Source organism: Mesoplodon densirostris, chromosome 2, assembly GCF_025265405.1.
Source record: "Mesoplodon densirostris isolate mMesDen1 chromosome 2, mMesDen1 primary haplotype, whole genome shotgun sequence".
Classification (NCBI taxonomy): domain Eukaryota; kingdom Metazoa; phylum Chordata; class Mammalia; order Artiodactyla; family Ziphiidae; genus Mesoplodon; species Mesoplodon densirostris.
Genome location: NC_082662.1, coordinates 85,377,603 through 85,403,033, shown reverse-complemented (window position 1 = coordinate 85,403,033; position 25,431 = coordinate 85,377,603). Strand labels below are relative to the sequence as shown.

The 25,431-nt window shown below is 36.1% G+C and overlaps 1 protein-coding gene and 1 non-coding gene across 3 annotated transcripts in view; both read right to left on the bottom strand.

Annotated features, from left to right (window-relative positions):
* ABCD3 (ATP binding cassette subfamily D member 3) overlaps nt 1-25,431 on the bottom strand; it is an 83,629-nt gene that overhangs the window by 42,649 nt on the left and 15,549 nt on the right. For both annotated transcript variants that reach the window (XM_060085410.1, XM_060085420.1), the window contains exons 2-4: nt 16,863-16,899; nt 10,500-10,598; nt 6,328-6,416 (exon numbers count right to left, since the gene is read on the bottom strand). In XM_060085410.1, coding sequence (XP_059941393.1) covers nt 6,328-6,416; nt 10,500-10,598; nt 16,863-16,899 — 225 coding nt within the window. The remainder of the gene's footprint in view (nt 1-6,327; nt 6,417-10,499; nt 10,599-16,862; nt 16,900-25,431) is intronic.
* On the bottom strand, nt 12,899-13,005 carry LOC132484682 (U6 spliceosomal RNA). The gene has a single exon (XR_009531244.1). It is a non-coding gene; the product is annotated as a U6 spliceosomal RNA (small nuclear RNA).

The following is a 25,431-nucleotide window of genomic DNA, read 5'->3' as shown; positions in this document are numbered from 1 at the left end:
ACGCTAACAAATGTCTTTACCAAAGGCCCTCTCAAAGCTCTAATGTATAATATGCATTGTAAAACTCTCTGAGAGGGCTTTGTAGCACTAGCATTTCCTCCATCATAGCTAAGATTCCAAAGAACATACTTTGGGAAATGTTACTCTAGACCAATAGAAAAATTAATAGTCCAATTTTGACACAGCTGCTAAAAAGTGTAAAAAAAATTTTTTTAAAGCTGAACTAGAAAGAAGTTAAAATAGAGCCACACAAAAATGCTTTTTACAGCAATAAGAATATTAGAGATGAAAAGTAATTAAGTACAAAAGTTTAGAGGTTTAAATTAAAATTATTTGAACCAAACTTTACATAAAACCAAAGTGCTTTAGTGCTGCCCAAGCTGTGAAACACACAAGATTATCAAACTTTGGTAAAGCACATGCCATCATTCAACAATGGTTTACCACTGGAGTAGCAGCTACAAATTTAAAAAATGGTTTCTTGAATAAAGCTTTATTTCTGCTTATTAGTCCGCTGCAAAAGAAAAATAATCATCAATAAAGTAATTTTAGAGTAGTCCCAATCATAGTTACTTCTAAAACATACAGGAATCTTAAGATAGTTTGGTAATTTTGAAATGCTACTTATAGCCAAGTGGTTAAAAATAAAATATATATTTATGATTACATACGGCAGTATAGGGGAACAAACTCTGCCACCCCAAAATGTGTTTCTTTGGCATAAGGATTATTTTAGACTGATTATTTTTAAGAAACAGAAGCCTCAGGAAGTCTTTCTTTTTGCCTCCCCCTTAGCTGCCTAAAGAATTTAGATAAAATGGCCTGCTCCCAGAACAGAGCTATGACCAGAGATATCTGCAACGCATATGGGCTAAGTGTGTGCGGGGAAAGTAGGCAGGACCTAGAGATCAGAGTCCATGCTGTATCCCAGAGTCTCCACATGGCCCAGCAAACATTTGTTTACCAAACATTTGCTTTTCCATCTTCATGTGAATTGCCTTCCTCCCCTGTGAAGTCCCAAACCCCTACCCCCAACATCCTCTCTGTCGTTAGCTGAAGATGGTATTCAAGATGAGGGCTTCGGCTATTCTGGCAAGTTACTAAGTTCTCCTGGGTCTCTCCCATGTACACATGTTATTATACTTTTGTTTGATTTTCTCCTGTTAATCTGTCTCACGCCCATTTAATTCTTAGACCAGCCAGAATAACCTAGAAGGGCAGAGGGGAATTTCTTCCTCCCCAGCAGCAGCAACAAGATATGAAATATTACCTTCCATATCACAGAATTGCCAGTTTCTACCTTAAAGAAAGGGTCTGCCCTATTAAAATCTGCCCCATTCCGAAGTCATTAGTCACTGCTAACAAGTAAGCCTAAAAGATGTAAAGGATATTAAAATTAAGTACATTAAGGACCATAACAAGTCTCTTTGTGACTCTATTTTAGCAGAAGAACATAAATCTAAACACACTTTGCAATAGGCAAAATGGAAAAGACAAATAAAGTTTACAATGTAGCTTTAGTAGCAAGTTAGAGAAATGTGTTAATTTTTCAAATAAAACTGTTCTATATTATGAATTCATAATATTTTAAAACTTTTAATTTGACCAAATATCAAAAGATCTCATGCATAGCAGAAGCTCAAAAATCTTTACTCAGGAGAAAGTAAACAATTAACTTTTGTTTTTGTTTTTTTGAGGGAGGAGCAGAGAAAGGTTTATTGCAGGGCCAAGCAAGGAGAAGAGGTGGCTCATGCTCAAAAAAAACCCAAACTCAACCATTAATTTTATTTATTTATTTATTTTGGCCACACTGCACAGTATGCGGGATCTTCCCCGACCAGGGATTGAACTCATGCCCCCCGCAGTGGAAGTGCGCAGTCTTAACCACTGGACTGTCAAGGAAGTCCTCAACAATTAATTTTTAAATGACTGCTTCAGGGATTTCCCTGGTAGTGCAGTGGTTGAGAATCCGCCTGCCAATGCAGGGGACACGGGATCAATCCCTGGTCCGGGAAGATGCCACATGCCGCAGAGCAGCTAAGCTCGTGTGCCACAACTACTGAGCCTGTGCTCTAGAGCCTGCAGCTATAACTATTGAGCCCACACGCCACAACTACTGAAGCCCGTGCACTCTAGGGCCTGCGTGCTGTAACTACTGAGCCCACTTGCTGCAACTACTGAAGCCCACACACCTACAGCCTGTGCTCCACAACAAGAGAAACCACCACAATGAGAAGCCCGCACAACACAACCAACAGTAGTCCCTGCTCGTCGCAATTAGAGAAAGCCCACACGCAGCAACAAAGACCTAATGCAGCTAATAAACAAACAAACAAACAAATAAATAAAATGACTGCTTCGGAATCGTGAATTTGGGTTAAGAGTATAAGGAAGCTCCCTGTACTATTCTTGCAGCTTTTCTGCAAGCTTAAATTATGTCAAAATCATATGTTTCTTAAAAACTCTTAAGGTTTTTGTATTTTTATTTTTTTCTACATCTCATAACTGAATTTTAAGGCTGAGTACCCAACAAGTTGATTAGTAGAATTATAAGTTGGCTCATGCTACATAATAACTTTCCTCTTATTCATCATTACCCATTAAATTAATGCACCACATACTCTTAGTGATGGATTTTCTCTAGAGCATTCAGTCTTTGAGAAAATTAAAATAAGCACCTATTTAATTAAAGTTGGGAATCCCTAGTTTAGAAAATTAAATATTATTCTTTTAGGTTACAAAAACATGAAATCACAAAATCTGAATAAAAGGGAAAAAACTTTAAAAAATAATCTTCTATACTATACCATGATTGTACAGGGTTCTTTATATGTACCATGTGACTGACTGTACACAGATATCTAATATAATGTTATTCACAGTGGATGTAACCTGTTATTTTTGTCGCAGGTAATTAATAACACTACAGTTGGGGAGCCTGTATTTTTATTAACAGATATGACATTTAAATAATAAGTAAAGCCATCAAAGGAAAAAAATATAAAATTCTATAATCATGTAAAAGGACATAAATGTCTTCTCTATATTAATTATACAAATGACTCAAATTACTTGTGCACAAAGCTCATAGAAAGAGAACTTAACAAAACTGATCCTGCTAAAGCTGATGTGCTAGCAGCAATGAACAAATACTTCAATTACACTCATGCTTAACTTCTTAGAATTCGTTAGAGGATTCCTCACTGGGGCACAAACACACAAAACTGACCAGACTCCCCCTACAAATTCCCTTCAGGGAAACCAGACAATCAACAATCCCACAACTTGGCTTCTAGCAAGTTAAATATGAATACACAGCCAAGAGTGACTGCTTAAGGAAAGCTCTAAACTGAATGACAAAGATCAGAACAACAAAGGACACTGAAAGTCACAGACTTGAAAGAATGACTGCTACAAAAATGAACATTCATACAAAAAGATAGCTCCTGAAAATAAAATTAAAACAAATACAAATTCACTGGATGATAAAGTTAAAAGAAATCTCCTATAATATAATATAAAATGTCAGAGATGTAAACAGAGAAATTATAGTCAGAAGATCAGTCCAGGAAGTCCAACACTCAACTAAGATTCCAGAAAAAGTACAGAAAAAAACTGGAGAGGAAGAACTTTTTTAAGAACACAAGAAAATTTCATTCTTCAGAATGAAGAATGAGTTTCTAGATTGAAAAGAGCCCACCTAATGCCTAGCACAAACACAAGGAATAAAAAAACATTCACACCACCATTCAGTGAAATTCCCATAACACCAGCAATACATCAACAATAAAGAAATAAAAGCTTCCAAAGCAGGTAAAAGAGATCCGCTGCTAAGGGCGGGCAATCAGCACAGGAATGGGACTCAACACCAAATGTGGAAGCTAGATCAGTAGTTTTTAACCTTGGCTGGGATCAAGGTTAGGATCACCTGGGATGCTTCAAAAAGTAATGACTGAATCAGAATCTCTAGGGGTGGGCCCAGGCATTAGTAGGTCTCAAAATTCCCCAGATCATTCTAATTATACTGCAGCCAAGGTTGAGAACCACAGAGTCCTATAGAAGACAACAGGGTGATGCTTTCCAAATTCTGAAAAAAAGTGATTTCCAATTTAGAATGAATAAATACAGCTAAATTATCAATCAAGTGTGAGAGTAGAAGACTTTATCAGACCCACAAGGTCTCAAAATTTTACTTCCCTTGTAACCTTTTCTCAGAAAAAGACTGCATCTGCCAAAATGAGAACGTAAACTGAGGAAGAGGAAAACAAAAGATCCAGAACATAGGAGTTATTTAATGCAGGAAAGAAAGAAGAAAAAAATTCCTAAGATCATGATAAAAGTAAATTCAAACATGACTGCTATTTAGTGAAGCTAAAGCACAATCAATCCTAATGAGAGCCGGAGGACAGAAAACTAACAAGAGGTATGGGGTGGGGTGGTAATAGATAAAAATCAGTAAGTTATCTAGTGTTTGACATATTACAATACTGAGATTTTTTTTTTTTTTTGCGGTACGCGGGCCTCTCACTGTTGTGGCCTCTCCCGTTGCGGAGCACAGGCTCGGACGCGCAGGCTCAGCGGCCATGGCTTACGGGCCCAGCCGCTCTGCGGCATGTGGGATCTTCCCGGTCCGGGGCACGAACCCGTGTCCCCTGCATCGGCAGGCGGACTCTCAACCACTGCGCCACCAGGGAAGCCCCCAAATAGTGAGATTTTATAGTGTTGTCAATAAGCTTGAGCTGAATTAGTAAGAAGTAGGCAAAATATTAATGTACACAAAAACCTGCAATTTATAAATGCCAGGAAAAGAAGTTGTATATAAAAGAAACTACCAAAGAAGAGCATTTGGCTCAGCTATAAACAAAAGTCAAAATCATGTAAACAATAAATTCTGATTTAACAAAAAACTGTGATATAACATTGAGAGAATGAGCACAGACATGGGTAGGAGTGTAAAAGAGGTAATTCTCATCTTCCAAAAGAGAAATAAATACACGCATATTCTCTAAGACTGAAAAATCTAGAGGCAGTAACATAAGTGTGTTACAATGAAATGCAGAGACAAAATAAGAGATGAAACAGTAAAAAGAACAGAAGACAACTGGCTCCAGGAATGACAGTTACAGGTGGGAGGAATGGGGCACAGAACTAATGTTTTTGTGATTAAGTCCTGTAAGGCTATTTGATATTAAACTATATTCATGTTTTACTTTTTAAGCTTTTCATATATTATTTTGATTAAAATAAAAAGGCATGGGACTGACCAAAGGATTCAGGGAGACCTGAATTGAATATTGGCATCTATACCATTTACACATATTCAGAGGCACATGGTCATGGCTTTAATCCTATGCAGATAACAGTCTTTGTTCTTCTAGAGAGATGAGTCAGAAAACGCCTGCATAAAGCATTCTGCCTCTCCTACAAATCCTCTAAGCCACACACAAATCAAGGATGTCAGAAAAAAACTTACAAAATTTGGGAGCATTTAAAAATTTTAAGTACTGTCATTCAAACAGTTATGTTATATTAAGTACTTTAAGAAATTTTCTGATAAAATACTGCATGCCAGGAAACAAAATTCCAAGAAAAAGTTTTTTACTGACATTCAAATTGGTATCATGAGGAATAAATCCTTTATTAACAGATAAATGTTAATATCCCAACTGTTCTTTTGTTTTTAAATTCCAAATCATCAATTGCAGTAATTAATATATGTACAAAGACTATAATGAAAAAATATATAAAGCACTAACTTCAGAAACTGAAGAAAATGTCTAAGAATTTTTTTCTGTTTAATAAACATTCTCAACATGATTCCCTGAAACGCTTTGATATTTTCCTCAAATTATCTCATTAATTTCAGACATCCAGCTTGGTGACTTTTTAAGTTCCCACTACAGCATTTATTATACTGCATATTAATTTTCTTTCTTTCTTTCTTTTTTTTGGCCGGGCCCCGGGGGCATGCGATATCTTAGTTCCCCAACTAGGGATCGGACCTGTGCTCCCTTCAGTGGAAGCATGGAGTCTTAACCACTGGACCGCCAGGGAAGTTCCATAATTTTCTGTTTACTTGTCTCTGACCCTCTATAAACGGGCAGCTCTGCAGGGCTTGGTACAGGCTCTCTCCTGTTCACTCATGGGTACATCCCTATCACTGCCTGTGGCACAAGGGAGACAATAAATATCTACTAAGTAAATGGACAAAGACATAATTTGACTTAAGTATTTATACCTAACTTAGAATCTATTTCTTGCTTAAAATAATACTTAAATATGACACAAATTAGTATTTCATACATACAGGAGGAAGATGAAAAATACCTTTCAATGAGTGTCCCGTTCTGAATCATCCAAACATCACAGTATGTTCGAGACACCAGCATAACAGCAATAAGTATCAGGTAACCTGTCTAAAATAAACCAGGTAAATTAATTAAATGCATTTAAGAAAGTTAAAAGAAACATTACTTTGGTAAAGATTTTTGGTTTCTAAATTCAAAGCTTTATTCTAGCTTTAATGTAGTTGGCTGACATTTTACCTACAGGTTATTTTTAAATATAATTTTGAAAGAAGTTTAAAATATAATGTAAATGGGCTTCCCTGGTGGCGCAGTGGTTGAGAGTCCGCCTGCCGATGCAGGGGACACGGGTTCGTGCCCCGGTCCGGGAAGATCCCACATGCCGCGGAGCAACTAGGCCCGTGAGCCATGGCTGCTGAGCCTGCGCGTCCGGAGCGTGAGCTCCGCAATGGGAGAGGCCACAACAGTGAGAGGCCCACATACCGCAAAAAAAAAAAAAAAAAAAATATATATATATATATATATATATAATGTAAATGGAAAAGGCCTTATAGATCATTTAATCTAATTTTTCATCCAGATTCAAAAGTGAATCCCAGGCATGTCAAATGACTTCCCTTCATATAATTAGTCAATGACAGAAACCAGCAGTATAACTTAGACTACCTAAATCACAGTGTACTGTGATTGTCCTATGTTTTTAATATACAACTCTAATAAAGAAAAATGACAACTACCAATATACAGTTAAGAACAAATACTGAAGCCTAAAATTTTGCTTAAGTAGAATAAATTTGGTTCGGTTTGTTAGAAAAATCTCTTAATAGTGCCCCTGCCCTTGCAGGGCTTTCAATTTATTTATTAAGGCAAATTTACACATAAAATGTAAGAAAACAGACCAGTGTAGGTAAGGATATTTGCATCACTTCATGTGATACGTGGCAGGATCGAAAGGTCTGAGGTAGCAAAAAAGGCTTATGACATTAGAAATACATTAAATAAACCAAGTAAAACAAAGGAGAAAATGAGGATTATGAGTAAAAAAAAAAAAGATTTAACGGAAAATAAAAATAGATTAAAACCATATGAATTATGGTATTGCATATCCAGCAGAGCTTATAAAACTACTGCAAGCTTTTAGGTAGAACAAAATATTAAAAAGTGTTGTTTACTTAAGCAATGCTGGGCAAGATGGATCATCATGGGGGAGAGATGAGAGGCTGAGTGGCTGGATAGGAGTCAATTGTCTGTGTGGGATGAAAATCTACCCTCCAGCCTCCAATTGCAACACACACCCATTCAAAGGTGGCCTTAAACTTTCTAAATGGGAAAAATATGACAGCAGCATAGAAGCTAAAGTCAGAGAAGAGGGTGTGTGGCAGGGGGAATGTTTGTTGGATAAGGTGTTTGATTTCAAAGTTATGGAATTGAGGGGCAAATGCATCTATGACTTCTGTAATTTTTGCAAAACAAATCTTGTTTTTTAAAAAAGGTGAAGGTACTGAAAATACAGCCCTTAAGTGAAAGACAAGGCAGGGAGTCATAAACACGGAAGTAATAAATGAATCCATAAGAAAGAGGACAATGTCAAAGAAAGTCTACACGACTGAGTTGTGACAGCTGCTCCCCCAACGTTTGCCAGAGTTGTCCAGCAAGGAAGATACCATCTTCCTACCCTGTCCCACCATCTCAAAGTTAGGTATTAAACTGACAACAGAAGAGCCTACTGATTTTAATAAATCCTATCTGTAGATGACACTTTAACGGTAATGCTAACTTTTAATTCAGACCTTAAGTACAGCCTCAATCCTAAATTAATCATTTGAGGAATAAAGGTAGCACTAGACAAAGATAGCTTATTTTTTCCTTTATTTTATATACTTTGCTTAATTTTTTCTTTAAATAAGTATCAAGTTTATTGCCTCATTTAGCAAAATCTGCCGAACTTTGATTACTGACAGTCCTGAAATGCCTTTTTATGCAAAGGCTGTCCTCAGAATCACCATAATTCCATTACTGGGTTCGTAGAATATGTCAGAAACTAAAGATAGGCTTGATTTAGGCAGTCCCTCACCTTATGATACAGATGAACTTCCATATGTTCATATGCAGTATTTTATTTTTTATTTTTATTTTTTTTTTGCGATACATGGGCCTCTCACTGTTGTGGCCTCTCCCGTTGCGGAGCATAGGCTCCGGACGCGCAGGCTCAGCGGCCATGGCTCATGGGCCCAGCTGCTCTGCGGCATGTGGGATCTTCCCAGACCGGGGCACGAACCTGTGTCCCCTGCATCGGCAGGCAGACTCTCAACCACTGCGCCACCAGGGAAGCCCCATATGCAGTATTTTTATTTCATAAATTGATTAAATTAATCTCTCTATCTCTACCTCCAGTTATCTGTGATTTCTACTGGAGTTTATTTCACTTTCTTGAACTGGGGTTAAGCCCGGATTTTTATATCCCTCAAAGATGGTTCATAAAATGGCTCTGTGGCATGGATATACCTTGACAGAACTGGGAGGTTGGCCAAGTTAGGCCTATCTACCTTCTTACTAACTCCCAGAGATCTATTCAATGTCTCACATTCATTTCATATTCAGCAAACCTCTGCTAAAAGGTTAAATGAACATTAAGCTGTTAACTGATAAGGGGGGGGGGGTAATACAAAAATCTTTCCAGAGAAGAGCTTGTACTTTAAATAAAGATTCTTCAAAGTCAGGTAAATTGTAGAATGAGAAAACAATTAATTATATCCAGAGAGTCACGGGATGCCTTCACAAAGAAGATAAAGAGCATTAAGCTGTTTTTTAAACATATTTGTTTTTGTTGGGGGTGTTGTCACAAACAATGGTGTCATGAAAGTACGAGGGCACAAGGCCTGGCTACAAAACAGCAAAGAACCTTCCAAGTAGATGGTATGCAAAGGAAGGGCAAAGTCACGTTGTGATTTACCCCACAGGAGAAAAGAAGCCAAGTGTTCTTATTCAGGTTTTAGAAAGAAGACTAGTTGGAAAAGGAGAAGAGATTATAATAATCCAAGCAAGTGAGAACAGTAAAAATGGAAAGTAAGGGACTAATCGAAGAGAAACTCAAGGATGCTTGGAAAAAACATTTAAAATATAAGGGACGAAGCAGATTTAAAAAGTGCATTTTCCAATTTTTCTTCAAGAAACACATAGGATCTCTAATTAGAAAAAAACCAAATGTTATTAAATTATTTTTAGTCTCTTTTAAGGGCAGAGTCAACAAGACATGACGCTGAAGTGAGGGGAAGGAGAGCAAGTCCAGTGTGATGGAGGAATGTGCCTTTCCTTTGAGAATTATAGTGCTTTTGGAACATCTTATCCTTTTCCTGCTATCAATAGATTACAAGCCTAATGCTTTTTAAAATTTGAACGGTGGGAAACAATTATGTTTGAAGAAGACAAACTTGGCAGAAAAGATTTAAAAAGGAGAGATTCTTTGAAATGAGACTAATTAAGAACACTGTAATATCTAGGTAAGAATATTTAGAAAGAAAAATTAGCAGATACCAGTGACTGAAAGGATGAGAGGTAGGTATGGGGAGGAGAAAGAGTCAACAGTGATAATATTTCTAGTTGTACAAAAGGAGAATACTAAGGTAATTAAAGATGGAGAACACAGCATTATTTTATTTTTTAATCATTAAAATACTTAAAAAATCATGACAAAGATAATCTTGACAAAAGAGCAAATGAAAGAATAATAAAACTTTATTCTTACAACCAGTTCACTTCCTGAAAATACTTGAAGAATTCAGGTATCTTAAAAACATATTTAATCAAATACGAAGCAACTCTCAAACATATGCCATATCAATGCTACTTGTTAACATCTTAATGTAATAAAAAGGTCTTTCTAAATTTAATCTCGTTTTCATTATATTATAATAAAGCAACACTATTTAGGCTGGCTGTACTGAAGTACTCTAGTATTTCACATAAAATATAATAAAATAATATTTCATAAACAAGAGAAAATCATTTAAAAACTGGCGCTGAACAACAAGGGTACTTGCATGACAGGCAATGACTCAGACAAAAATTTAGTCTTCATTACCTACCGAGGAGACACTTGACCTGCAGTAGAACAAAGGCTTTATAATTCTATTGTTCTGATCTCACATAAGCTTTAAAGTTGAACACTTAACATTATCGTTTCATAAGACTTACCTCTTTACAAAATGTTCTAGGGACCATGATTTTCAGAATTCGTGTGAGCCTTGAAAAAAACACCTTGTCCACCACAGCTCGTTCTTTTTTCCCCTCTTTCTACATTAAAAAAAAGAAAGAAAGCTTTTAAAATAGTTATAACAAATAAGATTAAAGAACCATGCTTCATCTAAGGCAACATAAACAACTACTAAGATGGATACTGCATTTGAAGAACATAGTCTTCATATTCAAACATGCTTTCAAGAAACTAAGTTGTTACCAAAAACTGAATAAGGAAGTGAGAAATTCTTTCAGAAGTGAAGTTGCAGAAATATCTGGAAGAAGAACACTGCAAACAGAAGAAACAGCAAATGCCAAATACCAAGGTAAAAGCTCGTTTAATAACAAAATGGCCAATCTGGCTGGAGCTGTAAGCAAGAGAAAGTAGAAGATGAGGTCAGAGGACAGCTAAGAAATGGCCATTAACCATATCATTACTGTTTGTACATCATTCACTTCCTTATTAACAGAATTTTTAAAAAATCCTGAACAGGAGTTTTCCTGCTATCTATTACAGGAAACTTTTGGATTCCTAGATTTATCATTTAACATTTCTAATATGCACTCTTCCTTACAAATTCAAAGACAGACAAGGTTCCCTCACTTATACAGTTTACATTCTAGCAGGAGAAATCCAGATAAAAATAAACCAATAAATAAACTGTTACAGATAGACTAGGCAGGGTCAAGAGAAAAAGAATGATCCAGAAAAGTATGAGAAGAAAGGTCTCTTTGGGGGAGGGTAGTAAAGCACAGGGAACACCAAGCACAAAACCCAGTTCAGGAATAAAATTGGTATGCACACTGAAGAGCAAGATGACAGTGCTGCTAGAGCAGAGGGGACAAAAGGAGAGAAGCTGAAGAGATGGGCAGGACCTATAAAAAAACAGAGCCCTGAAGCCATAGAAGGATTTAGAGTTTACTGTTAGTGTAGAGGGAAACCACTGACAATAATTAAGAGCAGTAAATCATTTTATTACCCTCAGATATTTCTTCATTTTCACTGGTCCAAGGAAATAGAGCTATAAAACCATTTGCAAGGATAAGGAAAGAGTGACACAAACTGGGTATAGTGGATGTTATTTACTTCATTACCCTTGGGCTGTCTGGAAGAACAGGCAGAAGAAACTTAATAGGCAAGACTCTCCAGAAGGACTCCATCTCCAGTTGAGCTCCTTTCCCCAACTCCTATAATCACAGCTCACTTATGTATTAACTACTGTGCTCTTGATAAACAAATACCCATGGTATAGTAAATTCTATTAGTTAGACAAACTTTGCTGTAAATATGCTTTAATTAAATTAATATCTAACTTGATAAACCTTAAATGAGTTGTTTGTGTATTGAATTAGAAGAATAAGCTACCATCCATATGTCACTCACTGTGCTAAGGGCTTTATATATGTACTCCTAATAAATAGACACTGCATATCGTACAGAATTGTAGACAAGAGATGAAGGCACTGGGTGTGTAGAGTTAGATCAGAAAGACTAGGACAGAAAGAACTGGATAAGAACCAACCTACTGTGTAACGGCTGGAACAGAGTTCAGGTCTTTCAAACCGTACAAAGGTTGTAAACCCCATCCCCCTGAGTCACAGGCCTAGTCTACTTCATTCACACATGTATGTATTCATTCATTCAATATTTACTTGGCCCAAGGCACTGTTCTAAACCATGGGGACACACCAGTGAACAAGACACAAAACGCCCTACTCACAGTCTATTTACTCTAGCTAGCCTATTCTCCTCAAGCTAAACCTTACAACTTCAACCTAAATCTCCCCTTTCACCCCCCCAAACTGAGAAAGTATAGGAAGAAAAGAATAAAGAGAAAGCGCTTTATGTACATCAACTACCTTTAAAGAAAGTTAGACCTCTACTCTCGTTTCCCTCCCGTCACTGCCTCCCTACCTCACTTCATCCCACCTTCATAATGGAGAAGTCAGTACCTTCTCCATCCCTAGCTTGAGCCTTAGACAGAATAATTCCAAGGTGAAACGGCCACCTTCTGATTTAAACTGAGGATAACTATTTCCAGCTGTTCTCAAGAAATGATCTAGGGCCAACAATGAGGTAAGTTTAAAAAAATGTTATAAGAAAGTAACAATGAAGCATGTCGTATACAATTAGCAGTTTACCTGGTATTAATTCCTCCTCCTCTTTTTCTTCTGTCCCTGTTGTCACTGCTCCTATTTCTTAAGCTGTCTGAAAGCTGACCTTATTATTTCATTACATTTGAATCCATAAAGGGAACGATATACTTCCTAAAGTCAGGAAACACCAAACATCTGGACTGGAGGGCTGACTCAGGCTGAAGAAATAATCAAGATGCTGTACCATTCTTTTTTTTAAAAAAAACATGGAACGCTTCACGAATTTGCGTGTCATCCTTGTGCAGGGGCCATGCTAATCTTCTCTGTATCATTCCAATTTTAGTATATGTGCTGCCGAAGCGAGCACTGTACTATTCTTGATACATAATAAAAGTTATACCTGAAACCAATCTAAATGCAAATACTTACAGAGACAGTACATCTCATAAATACTATTAGCTTCTCCTAAGAATTCATTTTAACCACAATTGACTTTCCCCACCTTTAAACTTCCCAGTAATTTTAAAAAAATATAAAAAACACTTTTATGATATAAATATAACATGCAAATCATAGAAAAAAACAACAACCATTAAAGACCATTTAAGAAGCTAAAGTAATAATGCAGTCAGAAAAAAAAAATGTACCTAACATTCAGGAGGCAACAAGGTCAAAGGGCAATGAGAAGTTCCTATTGATGTGTCAATCAACTTAGAAAGGTGACATGAACGGAACTGACCAGAAAAGACAGATGTCTGAAATAGCAAATAAAAGGTCATGTGGTGCTGACAAATGTGTAAGCATTTCTGTATATTGTTAGGGGAAGTATAAATCAACATAACTATTATGTTGCATCTATCAAAATATAAAATGTACACTCATTGCAAAATGTAAAACAACCCAGCAAATTTACTTTTAGAAACTTATCCTAGGTATTCCTGAACATATGCTTAAACACATAAATGAAAAAACTTGCACATTGTTTTATAATACTATAAAATTAAAAACCTAAATGTACATCAATTATGAGATACTACATAAATCATGGTAAATTTATGCAATGAAGATTCTACACAACTGTAGAAAAGGAAGCAGCTCATATTCATACAAGAGAATACTATAGAGTGGTTAATTAACTAGATCTATAGCTATCAACATAGATGGATCTTAAAAAAACATTATGCTGAAAAAAAAGGAGAATGATACATACAATGATTCAATTTATGAAATTTTTCAATAAGCAAAATAATTCTACCTATATTGTTTATGGAGATACACACACCCCAAAAGTACAAAAATATGCATAGGAATGCTGAAGACCAAACCCAGCACAGTGCTACCTTTGTATATTTTGAATTTTATACCCTGTGTATTACATCAAAAAGAATTAATATTTTAAAATCAAGTCAACTATCTCTTTATACTATTCTCTATCTAAATATTTTTCTCCTTAAATCTCATGTCTTATGAAACTTGTCTCACCTCAACCCATCCCACCAAAGATTATAAAAAATTTCAATTAAAAATTCTTTTCAATTGCGTCCCCTCATAACTGACACACGTTCACTGTCGTAAAATTAGAAAATTCTGATGAGCAAAAATAAGGAGCCTATGGCTACTACTGAGAGACATCAACTGTTAATATTTGGCACATCTCTTGCCAAATTTCATTTCAGCATATGTCTGTGTGTGCACTTCCTATAGATTTCACAAATGTGGTATCAGGACGTACACTGCCTTAAACCTTTTTTTTGGCCAACCATTTGATCTAAACTAAATTTATTTTGCTTACACTATATGACTAGCAAACAAGTATATATTTTTTAAATGTACCAAAAAAATAGGAAGAATTAAAAAATGAGTGAATGAATACTGCCGTACTGGATAGTTTCACTGATATCCTAGAACTTTCAGATACGGCGGTATACAAATAGTAGCTATAACTAAGATAACTAAGGTTTGATTACTCAGTATAATTTAGATATGAGAGATTATGAAGATGGAAACTTGCCAAATGACTGGAGATAAGCATATCCTGTCTCATTTTTCAAAGATTATGGAAACTGAAGTACAGCAATTTTGATGTCAATCTCCAGGATATTCAGAGAATAGACATTAATATTGAGGGTTTAGGAAGACCTAAGAGACGCTAATCACTAGAAGCCAGCAGAAGTTTACTAGGAAGAAGTCATGTCAAAGCCTTCTCATTTCCTTCTTTGTTAAGGATACTGTGCTAGTATATTAGCTGACATGCACAACATTAAGCTCCATGAGGGTAGGAACTTTTGTTAACTGCTATACACGCAGAATCAAGAACGATGCCAGGCATATATGAGGGGCTCAATCAATATTTGTTGACAGGCTGACTTAATAAATGAATTAACAAATTAATCAAGGAATTTGATGTTTCTTATAAAACTATTGTGGCCTTAATGGAGAAATAAAGACCAGATTTTTCTGCAGTTGGATATAGTCACAGCTGAATAACCATAACTAAAAAAACAAAGATTAAGAGATGCCACAGAGGAATTTTCTGGTCCTAACCTAGTCAATATTATCAGCAATTGTGAGGAACATAGAGAAGACAAATTAAGTTTGTAGATAATACCTTCCACTTAACAAACTAGATGTTAGAATTACATTCAGAATTACACTAGGGAGTTCCCTGGTGGCCTAGTGGTTAGGATTCCAGGCTTTCACTTCCATGGCCCGGGTTCAATCCCTGGTCAGGGAACTGAGATCCCGCAAGCTGTGCAGTGTGGCCAAAAAAAAAAAAAAAAAAAAAAAAGAAAAGAAAATTACAGTAATAGAATAGACATATTATAGGATAGACTAATAGTATAGACCCTATAGGCTGACATTTACAGGGAAACAACTGAGTTACCATATGACCTAGCCAGTCTACTCCTAAGTATATACCCAAGAGAAATGAAAACATATGTCCACACAAAAACTTGTACATGAATGTTAATAGCAGCATTATTCATAATGACCAAAAGGGGGAAACCACTTAAATTTCCCTCAACTGATGGATAAATACATGTGGTATATCTAAACAATGAAATACTATTCAGCAATAAAAAAGAATGAAATACTGATACATTCAACAATACATATGAACCTTGAAAGCATCATGTTAAGTGAAAGAAGCCAGTCACAAAAGGCCACATATTACATGATTCTATTTACATGAAATGTCCAAAATAGGCAAATCAATAGAGACAGAAAGTAGATCAGTGGTTACCAAGGGCCAGGAGGAGAGGGTAATGAGGAATGACTGCTAATGTGTATGGAATTTCCTCCTGGGGAATTGAAAATTTTCTAAAATTAGATAGTGGTGATGGCTGTACAACTCTGTGAACATACTAAAACCACTGAATTGTACACTTAAATAGATGGATTTTATGGTATATGAATTACATCTCAATAAAATTGTTATTAAAAAAAGAAATAAAGAAATCAACTAATGAATACAGACGTCTGTCAAAAGAGCTGTTCATCAGAAAGACGCCTGAAGGCTTACAATTTATCACAAACTCCACTTAATATAAACAGAAGTAATGGCTAAAGAAGTAAAAGCAACTTTAGGCTGAATTTTAGCAACATATCAACACATCATATCAAGAAATGTAGTAGTGCTGATGCATTCCACGCTAGTCAGACCACATTTACATTAGACTACATTCTATAGACCATAGACTACATTCTATCCTAAACATGATGTCTAGAGGAACTACCTAGTATAGATCCAGAGGAATGTATACATAATTGAAGAAAAATTAGAAACCATGTCACCTGAGAAACACTTGAAGGAATGAGGATTGCTTAGCGGGAGAAAAAGATTCAGAAAATACAACCATCTTCAAACAATATGAGAGTCTATTAAGAGAAAATAGAGTAAACTTATCCTGTGTTTCTACAAACGACAAAATAGAGGCTTAGAGAGGGAAGATTAATTCCATCATGGACTTGAACTAATACAGTTATGGCTATCTCCTAGGTAGTACTTTCCATCAAATGAACAGATTCAAGTAAATACGAAAAGTGACCTACCAAGGATTCCTATTTTAGGAAGAATTCCTATAATATGTAGTGGATTAGAGGTGATATTTAAGTTCCCTTCTAATTCTTAAATTCCATGATTTTATCCTAATTCAAAAATATATAATGAAACAAATGAAATAAATGCACGAAATCCCAAAGAGTAGACAACATAAATTTTACCTCATTGTTCCGTAATGGTGGTTTTCCATTTTTCTTACTGCAGAGAAAAAGAAAAAAGAGCAAGACAGCTTTATTTGCAAACTGTTCCCATCATAAAATATTATTTTAAGATATCAAAAGAATATACCAAATCCTCCAAATGAATTTCTTCTTTTACATTTCATACTGAGATAGAATATATTAAATACAATAGTCCAACTGTATAATCCACAGTCCTCTTACTAAGTATAAATCACAAAAGGTGCTCAATAAATGTTAACTACTACTATAATATATCAGGCATTACACTGTAATTTTTTCATACACACACAAATACACTTATTTTACAAATTCTCCCATGGAGATGCAGAGTCTGTTTTTCCATCCTTGAATCAAGGCTTGGCCGTGACATTAGCAATTGACACAAGGAAGGGCTTGAAAAACGTTTGTGCATTGGCTCACTCTCTTGCTGCTGGGAATCTTTTCCCAGCCACGTGAGCAATCCCAGGTTAGCTGCCTAAAGGATGGGAGACCATGTGTCATTTCTATGTTACAAATGAAAATACTGGCTTGGGGGACTTCACTGGCAGCACAGTGGTTAAGAATCCGCCTGCCAATGCAAGGGACATGGGTTCGAGCCCTGGTCTGGGAAGATCCCACATGCTGCGGAGCAACTAAGCCCGTGTGCCACAACTACTGAGCCTGCACTCTAGAGCCCGTGAGTCACAACTACTGAGCCCGCTCACCACAATTACTGAAGCCCACGTGCCTAGAGCCCATGCTCCGCAACAAGAGAAGCCACCGCAATGAGAAGCCCGCACACCGCAACCAAGAGTAGCCCCCGCTCACTGCAACTAGAGAAAGACCCAACGCAGCCAAAAATAAATTAATTAATTTAAAAAAAAAAAAAAGAAAAAACTGGCTTGGAAAAGTCAGTACCACGCCCAAGGTTCACGCTACTCAAAGTAGTTAATCTAGGGCTTCCCTGGTGGCGCAGTGGTTGAGAGTCCGCCTGCCGATGCAGGGGATACGGGTTCGTGCCCCGGTCTGGGAAGATCCCACATGCCGCGGAGAGGCTGGGCCCGTGAGCCATGGCCGCTGGGCCTGTGCGTCCGGAGCCTGTGCTCCGCAATGGGGGAGGCCACAACAGTGAGAGGCCCGCGTACAGCAAAAAAAAAAAAAAAAAAAAAAAAGTAGTTAATCTAGCACTTGAACGCAGGTCTGACTATTAACCCAGGCTTCCCCCCAAAACAATATAATAACCAGGCTTGGCTTCTTTTTATACACACTACCATAGCATCCTATGCTTCTATATAACATTAATCACATTTTAAATCTCTTGTTTAACATATATTTCCTCCCAGTATATTAGTTCCATGAGATCAGGAGCTATTGCAGGTTGGCTTCTCCAAAGTAGAGGTGAGGTGGTGTTTGGAGTACAAAATGTTTATTAGAGATCAGTATCTGTGAAAGGAAGGCAAAGAAAGAAAGTTTGGGCAGAACTCAAACTGTGATATAGGCCAACAAAATTTCAGCCAACCAAGTGGGAAGCCCTGAATCAAATACTGTCCATCATAGTGCTCTGTGATGGGATGAAATGGTCAGGTCTTTAAACTTTTTTCTAGCTCAGCATGCAAATGTATGCTGCTCCAGGGAGATCATGACCTTGAGGGAGGTAGCTCTGCAGGTAAGGCAGACCCTAGAGATGTGTGCAGAAGGGGCTACCTGGTAATCCGCACTCCTCATAGCTGGACAATGAGCCCTTCTTTGAAGGGGAATCTGGGTAGCATATCTCCTTGTCTACTACAGGGGTCATATATTACCCAACCCTATAGGTTCAATACCTAGTTGAGCCACAGGAATCTGTACAGCAATCAGTGAACGTTTTCAGTAATAGGATACCACATCACTGAATAACGCTAGAAAGGCAAACAACTATTGATACAATTCAGTAGATGCTATCATTTTTAAAGTGCTTAGGTTTATTACTGTTTCTAGTTTCAATTATACTGCAGGATTGTTCATCTGTTTTTAAATTTCCATGAGACCGCAAAACTGTTTCACAGAATGCCTTTTATATATATGTTCAAGCATGCACAGTTAATTATGAGCCCCTTTTATAAATAAGGCTTTCTAAATTCCTCTTTTTAAAGAATTCTTTAATGTTTCCTCTATTTTGAAGATACCAGCTATATAAATACATATAAATTACTTAGGATAAATTAGAGCAGTATACTATATTTATGAGCTAAATCCATTAAAATAAAAGTATTCAACATGTTTGAAATATATTATCAATATGCACACAAAATGGCGAGGTGTCTATAATATCTAGAATAATCACTAAATATCAGTTATCTTGTTACATTTCAGGGTATAACCAACTGAAGTTATTTTTAAATCTAATTTTGTGACTATGTGAATGATTACCTTAAACCAATCTATTATACCAATATCAATGTCATGTTCAGTCAGGAGCTGCTCATCTATCTTCTTCTCACTCAATAAATCAGCACACTTTCCAAAATACGACGGCACTCCTGCATCAATCCTTTTCATTGCCTTGCCCAACATCCAGGCATGGGCAAAGGCAAGGAAAAGAGAATCGCAGTACCAGGATAAGATATATAAAAACAACTTGGTTGCTAGAGTATGAAACAAAGGCACACAGAAAAGATACATTATCAAGTACATGTGGTACTGAAAAGACAGGTAAATTATAAAAGTGACACGGTCAAGAAGCATTCAAACATCTACTAATTGCTTACTACATGCTAGGCACTATTCTAGATCAGCATTTCTCAAACCTTGTGGTCTCAGGATCCCCAAGAACTTTTATATATTTGTGTTACACGGATATTTATCATATGAAATTTCAACCTCATAAATTTAAAAAATACTTATTTACTCACTTAAAGACAACAAACACATTACATGTTAAATAAAATTTTTATAAAAACAGCTATATTTTCTCAAACAAAACAATTTAGTAAGAAAAGTGGCATTGTTTTTACATTTTGGCAAATCTCCTTTATGTCTGGCTCAACAGACGACAAATGGATTCTCATATCTGAGTCTGTATTTGTTCTATCTACTGCAATTCAGATAGGTAGTTGTAAAACAGGAGTATTCTAATAACTGTGGATATTCTTCTGTGATACTATAATGCTGCAATGCAGTCTGATAATTATATCAATGAACTTGTACTCTGATACAATAAAATTCACTGGTCTATATTATATTACACTTTAAAAAAATAAATTTATTTTATTTATTTATTTTTGGCTCTGTTGGGTCTTCGTTGCTGTGCACGGGCTTTCTCTAATTGCGGTGAGCAGGGGCTACTCTTCGTTCTAGTGTGCAGGCTTCTCACTGTGGTGGCTTCTCTGGTTGCGGAGCACGGGCTCTAGGCACACGGGTTTCAGTAGTTGCAGCATATGGGCTCAGTAGTTGTGGCTCGTGGGCTTAGTTGCTCTGCAGCATGTGGGATCTTCCCAGACCAGGGATGGAACCCGTGTCCCCTGAATTGGCAGGCGGATTCTCAACCACTGTGCCACCAGGGAAGCCCCTATATTACACTTTCAGTGGCTCTTTTAACCCACTCAAAATTTTCTAAGATCATGCATTAGTCATTTGGAAAATGCTGGTTCACTGAGTTATATAGTAGGCCTTCCAAATGTAATACATTTTATTATACAATTTTTTTAAATTATATTTGTTAACATTACCACCAATCTCATCAGAAAGGTCTTAAGCACTGGGAAGCTAGCAAGCTCGTGGTAACAGACAAGATTTCCAAATTCTAATTTTCACTTGAAAGCTTAAACTGTAACATTAGCAACAAACACTGCCAGCTGTTTTTCCTTGAAGGCATTACAAGAAAATGTCTGCAACATTCAAGGCTGAATAACCAGAGTTATTCAGTCTTTCTTTCAAGTAAAAATGATGTTCCACCAAAAAAACAACAAAAAAAAGGTGGCTAGTTCAGTTCACAACTCAAACAACTGCACAGTGCTTTCCCTCAAGACAACCTCTGTACTTGATATGTTACGAGAAGTGCTTTTGCAAATTTCTCATTTTTCTTTAGCAAAGACATTACAAAAAAGAAAAGACAAGATCAGTAACCAGCTATAAAAAGTATAGGAAGGTTTCATCCAAAAAATGTAAAGTCAGGTTAACATTTGAGAAAACAATGTAATTCATCATATTAACAGTCTAAAGAAGAATAAACATATGATCACATCAATAGATACAGAAAAGGCCTATAAAACCCAACACCTACTCATCCTAAGAACTCTCATCAAACTAGAAATAAAAGGAACTTCCTCAGTCTGATAAAGGACATCACTAAACACCTACAACTATCATCATACCAATTAACAAAAGACCGAGTCTCTGTAAGATCTGGGACATTACAAAGATGCCAACACTCACCACTTTTATTCAGTATTGTTACTGAAGGACACAGTGCAATAAAGTAAGCAGAACAAACAAAAGGCACATAGAATGAAAACGAAGAAGTAAAACTATCTTTATTGCAGACTCTATAAACACTATATAGAAAAGCCTAAGGAATCTACAAAAAAGCTAAGTGAGTTCAACTGGTTTCCAGGATACAACATCTATATATAAATACCAATTTTATTTCTACATATGAGTGAAGAACAATTGGAAATTGAAATTTTAAACACACCATTTATAAAAGCATCAAAAATATTAAATACTTAGGGCTAAAATTAAAAAGAAAAAAAAAGACGTGCAAGACTTGCATGCTGAAAACTACAACACATTGCAAAGAAATGTTCAAAGAAGACTAGATAGAGAGATATATATCATGGTCATGGATCAGAAGACTCAATATTATTAAAGTGTCAATTCTTTCCAAATTGATTTAGAAATACAATGAAATCCCAATCAAAATCGTACCAGACTTTTCTATAGAGAATAACAAGTTGAATCTAAGATCCGTATGTAAATGCAAAGGACATAGAACAATCAATAAATTTTTACAAAGAGCAAAGTTGGAGGAATTGCACCTGATTTCAAGGCTTATCATAAAGCTATACTAATCAAGAGTTTGATACTGGAGTATAAACAGAGATCAAAGAAACAGAAAAGTCCAAAGTAGACCTACACATATAAGGTCAATTGATTTAAGACAAAAGTGCCATGGCAACTCAATGAGGAAAGGATAATCTTTTAACAAATGGTACTGGATCAACTGGACAGACATATGCAAAAAAATCAAAAGGAACCTCAGATGTTATTGCACACCATATACAAAAATTAACCTGTAGTGAAACAGAGACCTAAATGTAAGAGCTAAAACTACAAAATTTCTAGAAGAAAACAGAAGATCTCAGTAATCTTGAGTTAAAGACTTGTTAAATAGAACAAAGTACAAACTACACACAGAAAAAAAAATCAATAAACTAGAACTCATCAAAATTCTAAATGTCTGTTTCTCAAAATATACTACTAAGAAAATTAAGACAAGCCACCAACTGGAAGAAAATATATGCAAAATACATACCCAAGAAAAAACTTGTATTCAGAATACATAACAGACTCTTACAATCAAATAAGGTGGCAATTCATTTAAAGATTTAAACAGACACTTTGTCAAAGAAAATGTATGGATGGAAAATAAACACAGGAAACATGCTCCAAATCATTAGTTCATAGGGAAATTCAAATTAAAACCACAGTGAGAAACCACTATACACATCCACTAGAATGGCTAAGATTAAAAAGACTGATCATAGCAGCAAGTGTTATCAAGGATGTGGAGCAACTGGAATTTTCTTATACTGCTGATGGGAATATAAAATGGTACAATCACTTTGGAAAACAGTTTCTTAAAAAGTTAAACATACACCTACCATACAAGCCAGCCATTCCACTACTAAGTATTTGCTCAAGGAAAATAAAAGCATATTTCCATATATAAACTTTACACAAATATTCATAGCTGCTTTATTTTTAATAGCCAAAACCTGGAAACATCCAAATGTTCATCAACAAGTGAATGGATTTTAAAAATTGTAGTTATTTCCATAAAATGTACTCAACAATTAAAAAAAAAACTATTGATGCACACAACATGGATGAATCTCAAAATCATTGTGCTGACTAAAAGTAGCTAGACAAAAATGTACATAGTGTAGATCCCACTTACATGAAATTCTAGAGCAGTCAAATCTAATCTACAGTTATAGAAAGCAGGTCAGTGGTCGCTTCAGGCTGGTGCAAGGGAGAAGACTGACTACAACGGGGCATGAGGGATCTTTGGAGTGATGGAAATGTTTGCTATCTTGATGGGACTGATGGTTTCACAGGTGCTTACATGTCAAAACTCATTAAGTTGTGTATTTTAAACATAAGCAGTTTCTTGTACATCAGTAAAGCTTCAATAAAGCTACAAAAGAAAAAGATGACCAAAACCTAGGGGAGACTTTTTCCTAAGAACACGATAGAAAAGTACATTTTGTTTGTTCTTTATTGTTGGAGGGGTGAGGGAGAAGGAGATGGAGCTAACTATTCCTTAATAATGCCAACAAAATATGTAAAACTAATAAGCAGAAACTTCCCCCAACAAACTATGAGACTAGGAAAAAGAAACTGACAAAAATTAAAAGAGTTTTCAGATAACTTTCAGACTAAGTAAAAAAAAAGAAAACAATTCTGAAAACTTTGATCAGAGTTTAGTTACCCAGAACAATAACTGTGACCCTAAAATTTCTCACTTAGTTCATTTTTCTAGGCCAGTGTTTCCTGGACTCCAGATAATATATGAACCTCTCCTGAAGGAAAAAAAATTCTTACAGACCCCAGCATTGACTTAATTTGGTGCTTCCTTAAATATGTATAAGCGGGCTTCCTTAGTGGTGCAGTGGTTAGGAATCCGCCTGCCAATGCAGAAGTCACGGGTTCAAGTCCTGGTCCGGGAGGATCCCACATGCCACAGAGCAGCTAAGCCTGTGCGCCACACTACTGAGCCTGCACTCTACAGCCCATGAGACACAATTGCTGAAGCCCAGGCGCCACAACTACTGAAGCCCATGCACCTAGAGCCCATGCTCCACAATGGGAGAGGCCACCGCAATGGGAAGCCCACGCACCGCAACGGAGAGTAGCCCCAACTTGCCTCAACTAGGGGGGGCCCGCACGCAGCGACGAAGACCCAACACAGCCAAAAATAAATAAATAAAAATTTTAAAAACGTATAAGCATAAAATTAAGTTAATTGACCCTTAACATGAGAGTTAGGAGCACTGACCCTCACTGCAGTTGAAAATTCACCTATAACTATACAGTAGGCCCTCTGTATCCGAGGTTCCAGATCCTTGGATTCAACCAACCATGGATCATGTAGTATGGAAGTACATATGTAGTGAAAAAAATCCACACATAAGTGGACCCTCGCAGTTCGAAAACATGTTGTTCAAGGGTCAACTGTATACATTCCTTTTGTTTACAGCTCTTCTACAACCACAAAATAAAATTTATCACTTAAAAACTTGCAAAAATTTTAAAGCCAATAAAAATGGAATCAACATTCATTTAAAGTGATAGATGAGATAACATTGCTACAACTAATCACCAGTGCTGGGGTAAAAGAGTAGAAGGAATTATTTATGTGTTATATGTTCCAGTTAATAGCCAAGATTTTTAAATAATCTTCATTATTTTTCTTTTGTAAACAATGAACTGGCCTTAAATCACTGCTTCAGTAATGTTGATGGGATAATCAATTTATTAGTATACCCCAAAACAAAATTCTAAAAATTAAAATACTCAGTGAAAATGTCATAGAACTTACTGCTAATAATACTACTAATAATAAGTGTTACAAATTGGTATTTATAGAGACAAATGGAGATCCATGCAATGTAACTGCTCACAAAAATATAATTTGCATATATATATAAAACATACATATACATATATACACACATATCCACCCACAATACATATACATACACACACCCACAATGGGCCACATGATCAGTCAGCTCTCCCATCACTTTTCTCTCTTCAAGCTACCATGAAATACCTTATTCAGAGTACACCATGACATCTTATGAGGCATTCACTTGGTGTAAACACATAATCTACATGTTGGCCCTACGTTCTTTTATCAGTTTGTGACAAAGTAATACACTACTCAATTGCTCTACGTCTTTTTCATGATTTCAAACCAAAGCTTCATTATAAGATTTCAGTTACTTAGAAATTCTATGAAAACACCTTTCACCTGTAATTATCACTATAAAAGAAAAATTTAATAGCAAAATAATTCAGTATGAATACTAAGGTTGAAGATGATTTTCTTAGTTTTACATTACTACCCTTCAGCCTGATGTAGGTTCTAATGCAGCAAATTTGTCTACCATACATGTGGTCTCTTTCGATGATCACTTAAGCAACAATTCAAACACAAATACGGGCACAAAAATCTGCAATACTATGGTAGTCATTCAGATGATCCAGAATGTGCTTATACTAATTTATTTATAATTTATCACCAGGATGAAAACACAAAGTTAGAAAATTCTCATAGACTTTAGGACCCTGAAGAATGAATCAT